Source organism: Podarcis melisellensis (assembly GCF_964234715.1).
Source record: "Podarcis melisellensis genome assembly, chromosome: 16".
Lineage (NCBI taxonomy): Eukaryota > Metazoa > Chordata > Lepidosauria > Squamata > Lacertidae > Podarcis > Podarcis melisellensis.
In genome coordinates this window covers 11,818,965-11,834,413 of record NC_138533.1, presented here as the reverse complement: position 1 = coordinate 11,834,413, position 15,449 = coordinate 11,818,965, and the positions used below count along the sequence as shown (strand labels likewise).

Sequence of the window (15,449 nt, the reverse complement as noted above, 5' to 3'; positions counted from 1 at the left end):
CCCCCTCCGCAGTCACGTGCTCCGCCGCCCGACGTCCCATTGGCCTAGCCTCACCTGCATTGCGTCAGGGGAGGCAGCTTAAAGGGAAAGCCGCGAGGAAATAGGGCGTGTTGTGAGCCGGGAAGGAGGAGGGGGCGGGAATGTAAATAAGTGGGTTACGGGGAAGAGGAAGTTGGGGAGGGGAAAGGGATGCTGTCGGCGGTATTTTTTAGAGGGTGATTAAAGGGGAGGTGGAAATCGGGGGGGGGCACACAAGTAAAGGGGAGCGTTACTTAAAAGGGATGGCTGGGTGTGATAATTCCTATTTCTTTTCCTGTTTAGGACTGCTGGGAGCATTTGAATGAATGAACCAATCTTTATTTGCGTCAGCCATCGGCCATAGCAATAAAACAACGCGATATACAAAGAAAAGAAATAAAAAGTCGATTATATAAAATACATTTTATGGTTTTGAATCAATAGTCAACTACTGGATCTTATTCTAATTGCCCCATCTAAAAGCCTTGCAACCTTTGCTGCCACCTGCTCATCTTGATCTGACAAGAGAAAGGACACTGTGGCAGTGGCTGGGCGATCCAGAATGGACAATAAAGGAGGGGTGATCACCTCATTCCTCAAGTCTTTATAAAGAGTGCAAGCCAGAAGTTCTATTAAACTGTCTCCTTTGTCAGTTTACTGCAGGGCCGGGGGCCTTGTAGCCCTCCAGGTGCTGCTGAACTACAACTCCCATCATGCTTCCCCATTAGTCTTGGGGGCTCATGGGAGTTGGATTCCAACATCTGAAGGGCTCCCAGCAAAGGTTCTCCCCATCCTTTTTTGCAGGGTTTTGAAATTCCAAGGGATTTCACAGGTTGTATTTTTAAATACCTAATTCACAAAATTAAATGAGTTGGCAGTAACAAGAAGCACATTTGAGTATCATGTGTGAAGGGTACATAGGCAGGCACTCTAGAGAAAAGTACCAAAACTCAAAATGTTAACTCTTCACACACATTCAATAGTTTCTTTTTCAGGAATAATTCATATACATCCCACTTCTTGTGGAAAAGGGTGTAAGTTATGGTAATGTACCCAAAACCCACAGCCCAATCCTCTACACAGCATTGTCTGTGGCCCCCAAGCCACAGTCTGCTAGAACCCACAGATTACTCATTAGCCTTTAATTGCTGAGTCAGAGCCCACTACCAGCTCACAAGCTGGTCTCAGGTGGGTCACAATAAAATAAATGAGCATCAGCAGTGTTACCCCCATATATCTATGGTGAAAAGAAAAATCCCTGCCTGCTTGTTTCGGTTAAAGATGGGTCCCATGTCAGAAAAGGCTGAAAGCTACCGTAACCTATGTTTACAGCTGTAAATATGGGTGTTGAAAAAGCAAAAGAAAGCCCAGAGATATTCAGGCGGTTTAATTATTTGTCCCAATCCCAAATTCCACACTTGTATAACATGATTAAGGTAAACACATGTCTGGAAGTCACCCAGCCTATAAAACACCCTCTCTGCTGGCTCTCCTCCATCAGACTCAAACCTATTTCTTAGCTAGAGCTATTATGCTCCTTGTTTAACAGGTATTCTTTAACAAACGTATAATACTGTGTCACAGCCTGAGGCCATCAAAGCACAACAAACAATGAATACAATTCCTACAAACACTTTTTTAAAAAAATATTAATATATAAAATTAATATTCCATAAAGAGCTGGGTCACTCCTCAAGGAAAGACTTCTTAAACCAAAACATTCAGTTGGCAACTAGCCATCAAGACACTTAGGGGCCTGTCTAATTTCGGCTGATAATTGATTCCAGATTGCTGGTTTCTAGTACAATCTAAGCATGTGTTACTCTCAGTGGTGACCCATCTGAGGAGCACATGTACCCTTAAGTAACCTGGTCCCAAGCTGCTGAGGGGTTAAGTCCAGACCAGTTTCACTACTTCTACCCCTGCCACTGACGACTGTGCTGTTGAATGAGTTGGGATTTACCAGGGGAATTGAAAGAGGCTGTGTGCACATGCATAAACACTACCATTCTGAACAGAAACCACAAGAGTCAGCAGAGAGAAATTTATTAAACTCATTCCATACCAGTTCACAACAACAGTTTTGGCAAACAGGACAGGCACACGAACAGGACAGGCTCGCACGGACGCTATGAGCCTGCAGTAATATTCATTCCACAAAGTACAGAGGCTTAGAAGGAGCTGGGGCATGTAGCTTTGACAAAAACATATAACTCTACTTGTCAGTTCTCAAGGATGAAAGCTGCCCAGCCAAATGACAAGCACACAATCCATGTGGAAATGATAGTCAAAACTGGAGCTGTGGACAGTCTGTTCACACACATGACATGTTAGTGTATCCGGTGGTAGTGGGGACATTAAGCTCTACACACCATGGGTGAGAGACCCCACAGCCCTCCAGATGTTATTGAACTACACCTCCCATCCTTCCCAACAACTGGCCACCCTGGCTAAGGATCATGGGAGTCGGAGTTCAACAACATCCTGAGGGTCCACCTATTCCCCCCTCCTACTATAAAAAGTTTCATTTTTCCAGATACTGGCAGGTCAAGGAATGTACAAGGAGTGAAGGAATTAGGGGAGCAGAAGGAGAGAAGAGACAGCTGTTAAAAAAAATCAGGTGATACAGGAGAGAGTAAGATCAGAATGCTGTGAAAACTGTGCCCTTTCAAGAATTCAGACGCTGCTCCTTTGCAAGGACAGTTGCACAGACCCTGCTCTTTTGCTCCTCCCTGTCAGGCTGGAGGAGCCGCAAGTCAAACTAGGCCACATACGGGAAACTGAGCAGGAGCCCTTCCAAGGGAGCCAGCTTGAGTTCCCGTACACTCAGCTGTTTCTTCTCCTCCGTGGGCTGCGTGCTGAGCTCCACTGTGACTTGGTCTGGGAGGGGAGGGGACGTCACTATGGAAATGGTCTGGTCCCTGGGAGCAAAGTTGAGGACCACTAGGTAGCGCTTGTTCTGGTCCCAGACCCGCAAGTAGGCAAAGACACTCGGGTTGCTGGTTTCAGCCTCTGTGTAATCGCCGTGAAGGAGGGAGCGCTCCTTCCCCCGTAGCTCGCTCAGCTGTTTGAAGAACGACAAGACCGAAGCCGGGTCGCTGTTCTGTGACTGCAGGGATTGTGCAGAAGGGGTAGGGGAAGAAAGAGAGAGAGGAGAGAGACAAGGGGAAAGTTATTCATTAACCACTTCTAGCTTTACCAGCGTTAAAAATCTAAAAACTGCTTAGCGATTCAGGCTGCATACACACTATAAACTTAAAGTGCAAGCAAACAGAAATCCTGGGAACTGCAGTTTGCTAGGGGTACTGCTGGGAATTGTTGCTCTGTGTGCGTTGAACTACAGTTCCCAGAATTATTGCAGGGAGGAAGGTGAATGCACTTTAAATGTATGGTGTGTATGCAGCCTAAACTTCTGCCCACCAGACACTGGGGGCAAGCAGCAAGGGAAAGCTCTCCCGCTCGATGGTGCCTGCAAGGGAGGCCTTTCAGACAGAAGTCCAGGGCCCCAATTCAGCAGAATGAGCAAGAAGGAGCCCCAAACGCAGCAGGACCAGATTTTCCCTGTTTTGAGGTAAGTGAAGGCATGGGCAGACATCAGCACCAGAGGCCCTCCATGCTGGACCATTAAGTCCAGAGTCTAAAAATGACCTAACTGGCACCAGCGGTCTATACTACACGGGGCTTGGCTCCCGAGTTATCTGGCTGGACTTTGTCTGGAGAAGAATGGGAACAGAGGAGACTGCCTTGCACCCAGGTTCAATCCCCAGCCCCTGCAGGAGGGCTGGGAATGCCGCATGCCTCAAAAACTGGAGAGCTGCTGCCAGTCAGTGTGGGCAATACAAAGCCAGATGGACCAATGACCTGGCTCAGTGCAAGGCAGTCTTTCTGATGTTCCTATGACAAGAGGGGGCTGTTGCCTTCATGCCCTGCTGGTGAGCTTCATGGGAGTGTCTGGCTGACCACAGTTAGAAGCAGGAAGCTAGGCTAGATGGAGTTTTGGTTGGCATTAAGCTGAGTATTTGGGGGATATATTTATTTGTGACATGCTGGCATGTGTCCCCATATCATTTGCAAATTACTGGCAAGAGCCACTCCACATTTCTCCCATCACTTCTGCAACTCACCTGTACAGTGACATTGCTGGCTTCTGTGTTAACCTGCTGCTGATTTGCTTTTGAGAAGCCAAAGTTTGCTGAATTATCCCACTGCATACGAATGACACTGGAGGCTGCAGGCTGGAGGGAGAAAAGAACTTACTATTAGCATGGCTGAAACTTGGGGGGGGGGGGGTCAAAAAAATACAAGACTCATCACACACAGCCCATTGCAGCACCTTAAAAACCACCACCACCACCACCAGTGTTTTGCAGGAAGAAATCTGAATTTCCAAGTCCAATAAACCACAATGCAAGTATAAGTAACGTTTTTGTCCATTAAATTCACCCAGATTCCATGCTGCCCCCGGAGGCTTGACACATTATAAAAACACAAGAGCTTGCATTTCTGCATGTGATGTGGGATGGAATATGATGGCTATGTTCTCTATCCACTGTGAAAGGCAGTATCTGGGAATCAAACCTGGGGAGAGTATTACAGCTGCGCTCAGGAACTGCTTGAGAGCTTTCCATAAGAGCATCTGGTTGGGCTGCTTAAGAAGAGAATGCTAGACCAGATGGGATTTTGGCATGATCCAGCGGGGTTCTTCTTATGTGGTGGGGAGGATACCACTGAGCCAGATCTGATCCCCTAAGACAGAGAGGGGGAATCTGTGCTCCACAGATTACAACTCCCAAGATCCCTGACCATCAGCCAAGCTGACCAGGGCTGATGGGAACAGGACCCTTATCTCTGATTTACCCTTCTGTAAGTGCATTTAATATGTGATCCCTGACTGGCTGAGACATGTGTCCAGAACAGAAGACGAACCCTGTGGCCTTCCACATGCTGGACTGTAACTCACACCCTCCCTGACCATCGCCCTGCTGGTAGGGGCTGATGAGAGCTGGGTGTTCAGCAACATCTGAAGGACCACAGTTCCCCATCCCTGCCCTGGCAGCTCCAGCACATTACAGACTCAGGATCTGCTCCCTGCACCCAGAGCAAGCCTTAAAATGGTCCAACAAATAGATATTGCTACTTGAGCATCCGCCCACAGAGCAGCTGGCTGTTGTTTGTGCACCTCCTGCTAGGAACCATGGGAACTCCGGAAACAGCAGGCCCCTTCGCAATGCATTTGTTGTGCTGCCAAGATTTTTGTTTTCATAAAGTGAAAACTACAACCCTTTGGCAAGTCCTGGGTTATCCAGCAGCAGAGGCCAAGGAATGCCTCTCCTGCACGTCTGTGGGGGGCATTGAAGCTCTTGGCACCTTTCAATGCTCCCCCAACAAGCACTTTCTCTGGTTTCTCTCCAGACTTCAAAAACAGTGTTCCCACATTTACATGCCTATGGCTGATGAAAAGCCAGGTGCTTTTCCACTGGGGTGCCTGGTATAGAATCAGACCATTGGCCCATCTAGCTTCCTGAAACCACCAGAAAGAAGAACCAAAAACTTGCCTCCGCTGCTGTATCTCCTCAGCCTCATCGACCCTTCCTGCTCCCAAGCACCCTTTGCAAAACAACAGACCAAACAGACCTTGCTGCCTGAAGCAAAGGACATGCAGGTTCCTTGCACAGACTAGTGCTTGCATCTTACTTAGAACTACAGGGCGTTGCCTTATACAGAGTCAAACCGTTGGGTCCATTGAGTTCAGTATTATCTACAATGACTGGCAGCAGCTCTCCAGGGTTTCAGGTGGGGGAAAATTGCCAGCCCTACCCAGACGCAGAGAACTGAACCTGCCTGCGACGTACACACTCTACCCCACCCTATCTGCCCCTCGACCCATCAGCAAAGCACCCAGACCCTGATGTCACACCCTTACCTGTCCCGGCAGGTCCCGCAGCCCGATCTCATCTCCGTAGTCCGTGAAGGGCGTCCCTGGCAGCGTGTAGAGCAGCAGGTGGAAGAGGCGAAGGAGAGGCTCGCCCATCGGAGAGGCCAAGTGGCCAATGTCGGGTCTTCCCACCTGCAGGAGGAGGACAGACAGTCAGCATCCAATCAAGCTTGGGTTAGAATGGGGCCATTGGAGGAGCAGCAGCAGCAGCAGCAGCAGCTGTGTGGTCTGTGCCTGCAAATGTCCCTCCTTCCTCTGCCTGCTCACCTTCAATTCACTTGTGACGCCCTTGCATTTAACTCACGCGATTTCAACCATACATGGCTGAAGGGCCAATGGTTGAAATTCCACGAGGCAAATGTAAGCAGGGCAGGCAACTGAAAAACTCCTTTTTCCCACTGGGTTTTCCAAACAGGGGCCAACCACATCTCATCCTCTCTCTCTCTCTCTCTCTCTCACACACACACACACACACACACCCCTTCATCCAGGCCTGTGCAGAGCTTGTCTGAGGCCCGGGGGTGGGAGTTTCGTGATAATAACACTGTAAACTCAAGCAAAAAAGCAGCCACTCCCTGGCGGGGGCCCCCAGCCAGCTTAGCCCTTTGAGGGCTGGGGCAGTGTACCCAGCTGCCCCTACCATCTGCACAAGACTGCTTCCAACCACACCCGGGCCACGAACGGCGGCCAACCACTCCCCTTGCTCTCTTTCACCCACAAACACACACGTATGCAGACGCAACCACAGAGTTGCCACTCACACTCCAACTGGGCCACTTGTTTCCAGCTTCTTGGATGTACTGGCGTATCATCTTGGCGGCTGCTTCCCCTCGTGTGCTGTCTTCTTGGCCGCCTTTCACCAGCCCCAGGAGGTACGGGCTGCTCAGCAGATCCACGCCTGTGGTCTCGTTGAGGAGGGAGAAAATGCCCTCGGCATCTTGCCTGTGTGTCACTGCAATGAGCACCCTGAAAGGAGGAGCAGAGAGGGAGATCAGTGGAGGCTGGTCCATTAGGGCAAGTGCCGCACTTGCACCCTTGATCTCAGACTGCCCTCAGCCAACCCCCCACCTGCCTGCTTTCCTGCCTACAACCAGTCTGGGATGGGGGTGGCCCTGCCTCTCAGCTTCCTCCTCCTCAGTCTCAGTGTTGCCCTTGTAGAAATCAGCAGGAAGGGTAAAACTAGAATTAGGTGGCTGTTCCTGTGATTGGCTCTGGCTACGCCTCCTGCTTCTGCCCCACCAGCCAATGGGCACCAGCCACCGCTGAGAGATAGCTCAAATGAAAGACCACCATGGGAGGCAACTGAGTGACATCAAGGTGGCACAAGCTGTGGGCCAAGCACAGCACAATTGATTTTACTGTGCTTCTATTATATAGGTATATTTTGATTCTTGTTTCCTCCAATGAGCTCAAGGCAGCATATTTGGGCCTCCCCATTTTGTCTGCACAACAACCTTGCGAGGTAGGTTAGGCTGAGAGACAGTGACTGGTCCAAGGTCACCCAGTGAGCTTCATGGCTGAGTGGGGATTTGAACCTTGATTTTTCTTCCAGGTCTTAATCCAACAACTACATCATGTTTAGAAGCTGGGATTTTTTTTTGCTTTGTTTTTTTAAAATGGAATATGGATCAAATAGGCCTGGGGCTGTCATGTCTCCAGTAGAAGCTCAGAAGGCACTGGGGCTTTTCCTGTGCCATGTATGGCAGCTTAGTCCTCACTCATAGGAACCAACTCCTAGGAGCTGAGGGAACTTCGGCAGCCTCAGTAAAATATTTGAGGGGATCAGGCCCCCTCAAAGTTGATGAGGATTGCCATTCAAATGGTATCCATGCACCACATCACGTGATCAATTATGCACATGATCAATATTGGGCCCCCCAATATTTTATTCAAGTTGGCAACCCTGCTCTCACTCATTATTAGCAAAAAGCAGAATTTTAAAAAGTTAAGAGAAAATGGGGGGCAAGGGGTGGAAATGGCAGAAGGATAGTTTGCTTTGGCACAGATTTATCCACTTGATTTTGTTTTCTTAGGTAAGTCACTATGTATATGCAGCACAGCTTGGGAGCTTAAAGGAGGAGGAGGGGATCAGAAAAGGAAGCTGTGCATCTTAGGGGGTGGTACCTACCTGATGTGGTCATCCACACTGTATTCTTCTGTCAGGTTCTTCCACTCACTCAGGATTTGGGTGTCCTGAGGAAATAACATGTTCGGCGAGTGAGACAGATGCACGCTGAGGGCAGGAACTTCAAGCTCCACCCCACAACCACTATCCCAAACAGGAAGGAAGGCAGGAAGTGGCCTTATAACTGCTCTGACCTTCTGCATGCAAAGCAGATGTCCTGCCACTGAGCTTCCACTCTGTACAACCCAAAATTCCCTCCCCCTGTAAGAGAAAACAACCTCCATATATCTGACAAGAGCAGGCCACCACTCTTTAATACCAGCTCACAAGGGAATTCACTTTGTCCCTTAAGCGCTCGTGCCCTGAACTGGGGTGGGTGGGGAGAAGGATGAATCAATGGAGATTGGTTGGGATGGGCTCACCACGTACATTTAAATGCTCCACGCCTCCGACCTGGATCCCAGAGACACCTTCCTCCAGCCAGAACGTAATTGCTTCCTGAGGGATGGAAAGGGAAAAAACAGGACCAGACAACCAGTTAGTCCTCAAGGGTCACTAAAAAAGATCCCAAATCCTGTTGTGTTGGTTGATTCCTCCCTCTCAGCCCCTGCTAATTAGCCATTGGTGAATTTAGTTTTATTTAGGTTATAAGGAAATACGCCCACCTGCTATAAGGAACGAGAGTGTTGATTCACATTAAGGAGGCCATTGCTCAGACCATGCAGGCTGCTATTTCAGCCTACCTTACAGGATTGTTGCAAGGCCAGGAATGCTATGTGCGCTGCCCCAAGTTGCTTGAGAGATGGGTATATGTGACCAATTACAGGTTTGTTTAGTTTTTAAATTTGATCTAAAGTATTTAGACTCAAACCAGTTAGCTCTGTTGGTCAGAGCATGGTGCTGATAATGCCAAGGTCGCAGGTTCAAACCCTTTATGGGCCACCTGCATAGTCCTGCATTGAAGGGGGTTGGACTAGATGACCCTTGGGGTCCCTTCCAACGCTACAATTCTATGATGTTTAATGTTTGGTGCTTTACTGCAGTTTTATATCATTTGTTGGAAGCCACCCAGAGTGGCGGCCGCCCAGACTGGGGCAACCCAGTCAGATGGGTGGCACATTAATAATAAAATTTCTATAAATCAGATGGGGGGAACCTTAGACCTGGGGGGTGGGCAAGCAAGCAGCAACTCTCCTCACCTGTGATACCCAGGCACAGGTGTAAAGAAATTCCTCCCCACCGCCACCCAATAAAGGTGGCAACCTTAAGATCTTCCCAATGCTCCACTGTGTGCTTTTCCTCCCTCACCTTCATTTTGTCCTGCAAATCTGTGTTAAGACGGATCTCCTGGCTGAACCAAGGCGACTGGCTGCGGTAGTTGGGGGTCAGATCCAAAACCACCTTCAAGCCTGAAAGAGAGAGGCAAGGCACATTGCAAGTCAGAAAGGCGACGCCGAGAACTTCTGCAGAGACCTCTTGCTGGCACTGCAGCCAGGGATATAAGAGCAAGATCCTGGCTGATGGATCAGGCCAAAGCCCAGAATCCTGTTCTCACAGTGGCTAAACAGATTCCTTAACAGGAAGCCACAAGCAGAATTTGAGCACAACAGCACCTCTCCTCCCTTGCGATTCCCAGAAACTGGCATTCAGAGGCAGAGCAATGGCTAGTAGCCCTTACTTTTTTTCTTTGCCAGCTGCAGGACTTCCCGGAACTCATCCAGCGTCCCATATCTTTTGTCAATGTCCTTGAGGTTGGTTCCGGCCTGGTCGTTTTCAGGATTGACGTGGAGAGGCCCAATCACCAAACCTTTCACTTTAAGTTTACTTAAATAATCCATTTGCTGCTTCAGACCTGCAGTGACAGGAAGAAAGCAAAGGTGTTATTGTTGGGGGGGGGGAATAAAGGTTGGGCTGCCCGTGCAGCAAGAGAGTTGATCCCCTGCTCAATTCTAGCTCCAGAGATAATGTAGGACTCAGCCAGCAGAGTTAAAAGCCCAACTATGGCCACAGACTTAACAAGCTGAGTTTGGAGGATCAAATCCTGACTTTACAAGCCAGAATATGCGCGCGCACTGTGGCTTCTTGGCACAAATTTTGCCCCTCCTTTTGTGTGAGCAGTGACTCGAGCCAGGAACCATAGTTTCCTGTTACATCCAAACTGGGAAACATTGGCTTACACAAATCATAGCTTGTTTGGAAGATACTAGCCACAGTTCCCAGTTTGCACAGAGCAAGGAAGCCATGCTTAAGTGAAGCTTCTCAGTTTGCTTCCCAGTCTGCAACAGAGCACAGCAGTTGTGTGCGACGGAAACATAATGAGTAAATAAATAAATCCAGCAGAGCCTTCCAGCCCTCAGTGCTGTAGAGACAAACTTGAAAATTATATGAGCCAATAGTTTATACAATGGTTTCCCAAGTCCTCCTTAGTGTCAATTTGGAACTTTCTGTTGTTAAGATTTAAAAGGCCAGAGAATTTAACAGGGCTGAGGAGGAGGAGGAGGAGGAGGACTATTTATAGAAGACATTATAGAGGACTATACGCTGGCTCCCTCGGCCAGTAAAGTGAGATGAGCGCCGCAACCCCAAGAGTCGTCCTTGACTGGACCTAATTGTCAGCAGTCCCTTTACCTTTAGAGGACTACTGGGAGACCCGGGTGCAAATTATTACTGTGCCATGGAGTTTAGTGGGTGGCCAGGGAGTCCCTCAGTCTAACCTACCTCACAGGGAAGCTGTGAGAGTAAACTTGAGGAAGAGAAAAAGACATGTATGCTACCTTAAGAGTGATGGATTGAGACCCTGGGAGAACAGGGTAAATTCCCACTCAGGAATGGGACTCAGTGGGTGACCTTGAGGGGTGAGTCGCAGTGTCTCTGCCTACGCTACTTCACAGATTTGTTGTGTTGATAAAGACAGAAACCAGAGAAACAATGCATGCCACCCTGAGGGCCTTGAAAATGGCTCTCATATCTCCTCTCAGTCTCCTCTTTACCAGACTAAACATGCCCAGTTCCCTCAACTGTTCCTAATAAGGCTTGGTTTCCAGACCCGTGATCATCTTGGTTGCCCTCCTCTGCACACGTTCCAGCTTGCTAATAATATCCTTAAACTGGTGCCAGGACTGGACACAGTACTCCAGGTGTGGTCTGGCCACAGCACAGCAGAATGGTACCATTATTTGGTTTAATTGGTTCGTTTTTGTTCTTATTTTTATATTGTAATTTTATGTTGTGAACTGCCCTGAGATCTACAGATGAAGGGCAATATATAAACTTTGGTAATAAATAATAATAATGAAGAATCTAAATGTAATAAGAAGTCCGCTCCCAGCCCAGTTTTGCTTATTATATTTATTATAAATCATATTAATTAATAACTGGCCCGGGAACAAACTTCCAAACTCAAAGGGATGTTTATGAGGGAGAAAATAACCCCTTCCGGAGCTTTGGGTGCCCCCCCAACCCCCAAATGCACTTAGAGCTGAGCAAATGAGGACAAAGGTTCACACAACCAGCCACGAGGCTCCATCTGCCTGATCTGAAGAGGAAGCAGGGTCAGAGTGAGACAGTGGAGGAAAGGAAGTGGAGCCCTGCGAATCGTTTACCCAGCCAGCCGCCTCCGTGCTGAGTCAGCGTCCCGCTGACGTCAGGAACTGATGAAACAAAGGCCAGTGGTTGCTTCAAAGCCGGATAGAACCGGCTGCTTGGCACAGGGAAGTCTGGCTGGTACCAGTCTGCGGATGGGCAGCCAGCAAAGGGGAAGGGGGGGTGGAGAGGCAGCTGCTAATCACATGTACTCAGAGCACTGCTGAGCGCAGCAAGAAAAGCCCAATAGGGAGATCCTGAACTGCCCAGGAGGCGATTTTCAGAGCCATAGAAGCCTCATTGCGGGACTTGCCTGCAATGACCTTAGCCAGCAACTCTGCATTGAAAAATAGTCCTTTTGACTGCAGAGGAGAGGAATAGGCAGGGTGCATTAAGGGCAGGCAAGCATAGGTCCCGGGTTATATTCCAGGAACCTTCTCAAGTTTTGTTTACAGCAGATCAGTTACTTCTGAGCAACACCACCCTGTTAACTAGCTTGGAGGGCAGATATTCATGATCCCCCCCCCCCACTCCCAGGCATTCAAGGCTGTTGAGTGAAAAGGGAAGAGTCCTTGACTGGCATTCACACAAGCACTGTGCCCATTAATTACATCACGTTACTACTAGGAAGTCTGGACCTGCAAGTCCGCAATAAATTTTCCAAGAAGGTGGGGAGGGATCAGGTTAGTTTCTGAACCCACAAAAATAGTGCTCATACTTGTTGTCTCATGTCTCGGGTTCTACAAATGCTAGATGCTTGCTCTTTTTTTTTGGAAAGTTGGGAATTTGGAAACGATGGTATCTCAACCACCTGAGCTGTTCCGATGCTGAGCTACAACCCTTCAAATAGAGTGTCCTTAAGAGCACAGGAAGCCAGCGGCTACTGAGTCAGACCACTGGGTCTATCCAGCTTAGTGCTGTCTACACTGACTGGCAGCAGCTTCCCAGAGGTCTCTCCCAGCCCTACCTGGAGATACTGGGGATTGAACCAGAGACCTTCTGAGTGCAAGGCTTTTATTCTTGAGCTGCTGCCCTCTCCTGCAATTGAATAGCTAGGACTTGTGGGGAGGAGAGACCCCCACGCCCCCCCTTGCAGCACCCACCTGCCAGGTCGCCCACGTTGTCGTCCCCAAAGTCCTGGAACCCTGCCACGTCCTGGATGCGGTAGATGCCGCCTTTCTGCCACCACTCCTGCTTGGGCAGGTCCTTGCAGCGGGGGGCCTGGACGATGATGACGACGGCCCCCGCCAGCATGCCCAGCCAGCCCAGCCAGAAGAGGATGAGGAGCGCCCAGCGGGTGCGCACCCACGTGGGGGTGCCGGCCACCTTCAGCAGTTCTTCCTTGGAGAGCCCAGTGAACTTGGCCACCATGGCGCTTTCCTCCTCCTCCTCCTCGGCCACCTTCACCTTCACCACCCCGTTCTTCTCGCCCAGGCTGCCCGGCGAGCTGGCCAGCGGGGAAGAGGCGTTCATGGGCTGCTTCTCGGTCTCCATCTCGTTGAGCTCCACGTCTTTCATGTCGAGCTCCGTGTCGGGGGTTACACCCGGGGAGGTCATGGTGCCACCTGGGGGAAAGGAAGCAGGCGGTTTGGAAATGAGAGAGGGGGCGCAGAGGGAGCCCCCTTAGTTCACAAGGCCTTTCTGGGGGGGAAAAGGCTCTGCTTGACCCAACACACCCGTCTTCCACAGTGACCAGCTTGCCTCTGGGCTACCCTTCCTGGATGAATCCAACTGAGGGTTCAATCAAAGGCTTGGCTTCCGAACCTATCCTTGGTGCCCGTGCCCCCCCCCCGGGGGCACCAAAAGCCCGTCTAGCTTCCCAGCAGCCACAATGAACAGCTGCACCGAAAACCTTTCAGCAGGCTCAAACCCTAGAATCTCACATTTTAGAAATTTCAGACAAAGTCCATTTTTAAACCTCTGTCCCTCCAAAAACTGCCTACCTGGATACTAGTAACCCCCCCCCTTACAGAGCCCTCTTTAGGAATACCCCCTTATGTATGCCAGAGACTAGACCCCCCCCCCAAAAAAAACCCCTCAGCAGCAGTCACTATGCCACCCCTATTAGATCCCTGGGGCCATTAACCCCAAATACATTCCCCTCCCTATTATAAGAGGTGAAATTCACACGCTCTCTAATGGCAACCCTATGGAGAGGGGAAGGGGGATTTTGAAGAGAAAGCTCCATTTACCGAGGCGTTGCGCTGCCCGCCCCCCCCCCCGGACCCTATCCACCATCCCCCCCTCCCCCTAATCCAGATCTTCTCTTCTGCCTTTATCCGCTTTCTGGATACCAACTTTAGGAGGTGTATCTAGTGCGTAAAAGCGGGTGTAAAATCAGGGGAATGGGGAGCGAGGCCGGCAGGTGGGGTCTCTCTCCAATCTCTACCTGAAAGGATCCGGAACTTGGCTCCTCGAGGAAATCCGGTTCGATCCGATTCTGAGCAAAGCCTCGCCGGCCGGCAGCTAAAATAGGCTCGGAGCCTCCGCCCCCGGCCCGCCCCCTCGGCTCCCCCAGGCCGGCGCTTAAGGTGGAACGGAGCTGCCTCGCCAACCTCACGATGGCGAAGGCGTTTGAGTACCTATCATCATCATCATCATCACCCCGCAACAAAAAATTGGGACAACAAGTCCATCTTTCTCTCTCTTTGCCTCTAAGAACAGCCAGCCAAATGCTTTTGGGGACTCACGAGAGGCATAGATGTGCATGGCAGCCCACCTCACTGTTTGTCCCAGCCAGTCAACTGCTAACTGAGGTATACTGCCTTTGAACCTGGAGGTTCCATCTAAGCTTTCATGCTCATGAGAACCGAAGGGTTGCTTTGCAGGAGGAGACAGCCAGCAGGGATGCTGCTAGGCTGGAGATTATCAAACTGTGGTCCATGGACAACCAGCAACCAGTGAGCTTCATGCTGGTGATCCACAGCGTTTCTGTGGATTCCCGATTGAAGATGAGAGACAGTACGTCCATCCTGTTCAATATCCGTGTTGATTTTTTATTTTGTGGGGGTTTTTTTGCTTCTTTCGTTTCTTATACCATTTATTTCACTGTATCGCAATGTTTCTATGAGATTCAAACTTTAATACAGCAAAATGCAAAATGCAAGAAAGAAAAAGACGGTTATAAGTTTAGGAGGTCACTCTTGGATGGTTGGTGGCCCTGATTGCCCCTCATGGCATCAAATTCCAAATTAACTATGAGCTGAAATCCTTTCATCTGTTATTCAGCTTTATTGGCTATCCCTGAGCTGGGTACACATTGTGTCTTTAAAGCACATTTGGGGCACATTCTTTCCCTCAAAGAATTCTGGGCATGGTAGTTCACCCCTCACAGAGTTAAAATTCCCAGCAACACTTAACAAACTACATTGCCTATAATTCCATGAGGGGAGAGATGAGTTTTCAATGTGCTGTGAAGATATTCTGCCTTAGAGTTAAGAGGAAAAAAGTGACACGGAGATAGAAGACAGACTTCCCCCATTTACTTTCTCCACACCAAGCACCCACTTATAATACCTCTAACATGTGCCACTGGCACATTAACCTTCCTTCTCAACTAAAATGCCCTGGAAGTTTCCTCAAGGAGGGGTTGCTCCATCCCCCTTGATCACATTTCTTGTCCTTTTATGAACTTTTTTCCCCATCTGAGAGCTGCATAGGCCTGCAGGCTTCCCATCCCAGATCAAGGACCTTCTATCAATTGTTAAAAGGAAGGAAGTCAATAAGTAACAAAAATTAAACAATTAAAGTAAGAAAATAACTTCCCAGCCAGTTTCTCATCATTCAATG

At 49.3% G+C, this 15,449-nt stretch overlaps 1 protein-coding gene across 2 annotated transcripts; it reads right to left on the bottom strand.

Annotated features, from left to right (window-relative positions):
- Positions 1 to 2,048: 2,048 nt before the first annotated feature.
- On the bottom strand, positions 2,049 to 14,197 carry SLC3A2 (solute carrier family 3 member 2). Of its 2 annotated transcripts, none has more exons than XM_081891599.1 (10): positions 14,050 to 14,197; positions 12,764 to 13,225; positions 9,757 to 9,930; positions 9,387 to 9,487; positions 8,508 to 8,576; positions 8,082 to 8,146; positions 6,715 to 6,919; positions 5,942 to 6,085; positions 4,143 to 4,253; positions 2,049 to 3,127 (listed from the first exon to the last, which is right to left on the bottom strand). In XM_081891599.1, the coding sequence occupies exons 2-10, from the start codon at positions 13,215 to 13,217 to the stop codon at positions 2,780 to 2,782; spliced, it is 1,671 nt and encodes a 556-aa protein (XP_081747725.1). In that variant the 5' UTR covers positions 13,218 to 13,225; positions 14,050 to 14,197; the 3' UTR covers positions 2,049 to 2,779. The 2 variants fall into 2 exon arrangements, with proteins under 2 accessions (XP_081747725.1, XP_081747726.1); XM_081891600.1 differs by lacking the exon at positions 14,050 to 14,197 and adding an exon at positions 13,959 to 13,983.
- Between the last annotated feature and the right edge of the window lie 1,252 nt (positions 14,198 to 15,449).

Bases quoted from the DNA above. Each gene is read 5' to 3' on its own strand.
- SLC3A2 (XM_081891599.1), bottom strand. From the start codon at position 13,217: ATGACCTCCCCGGGTGTAACCCCCGACACGGAGCTCGACATGAAAGAC. The intron at 8,147-8,507 runs GTACGTGGTGAG...TTATTTCCTCAG, and splicing joins GAGGCGTGGAGCATTTAAAT to GACACCCAAATCCTGAGTGA. The intron at 6,920-8,081 runs GTAGGTACCACC...TCCTCCTTTCAG, and splicing joins AGTGTGGATGACCACATCAG to GGTGCTCATTGCAGTGACAC.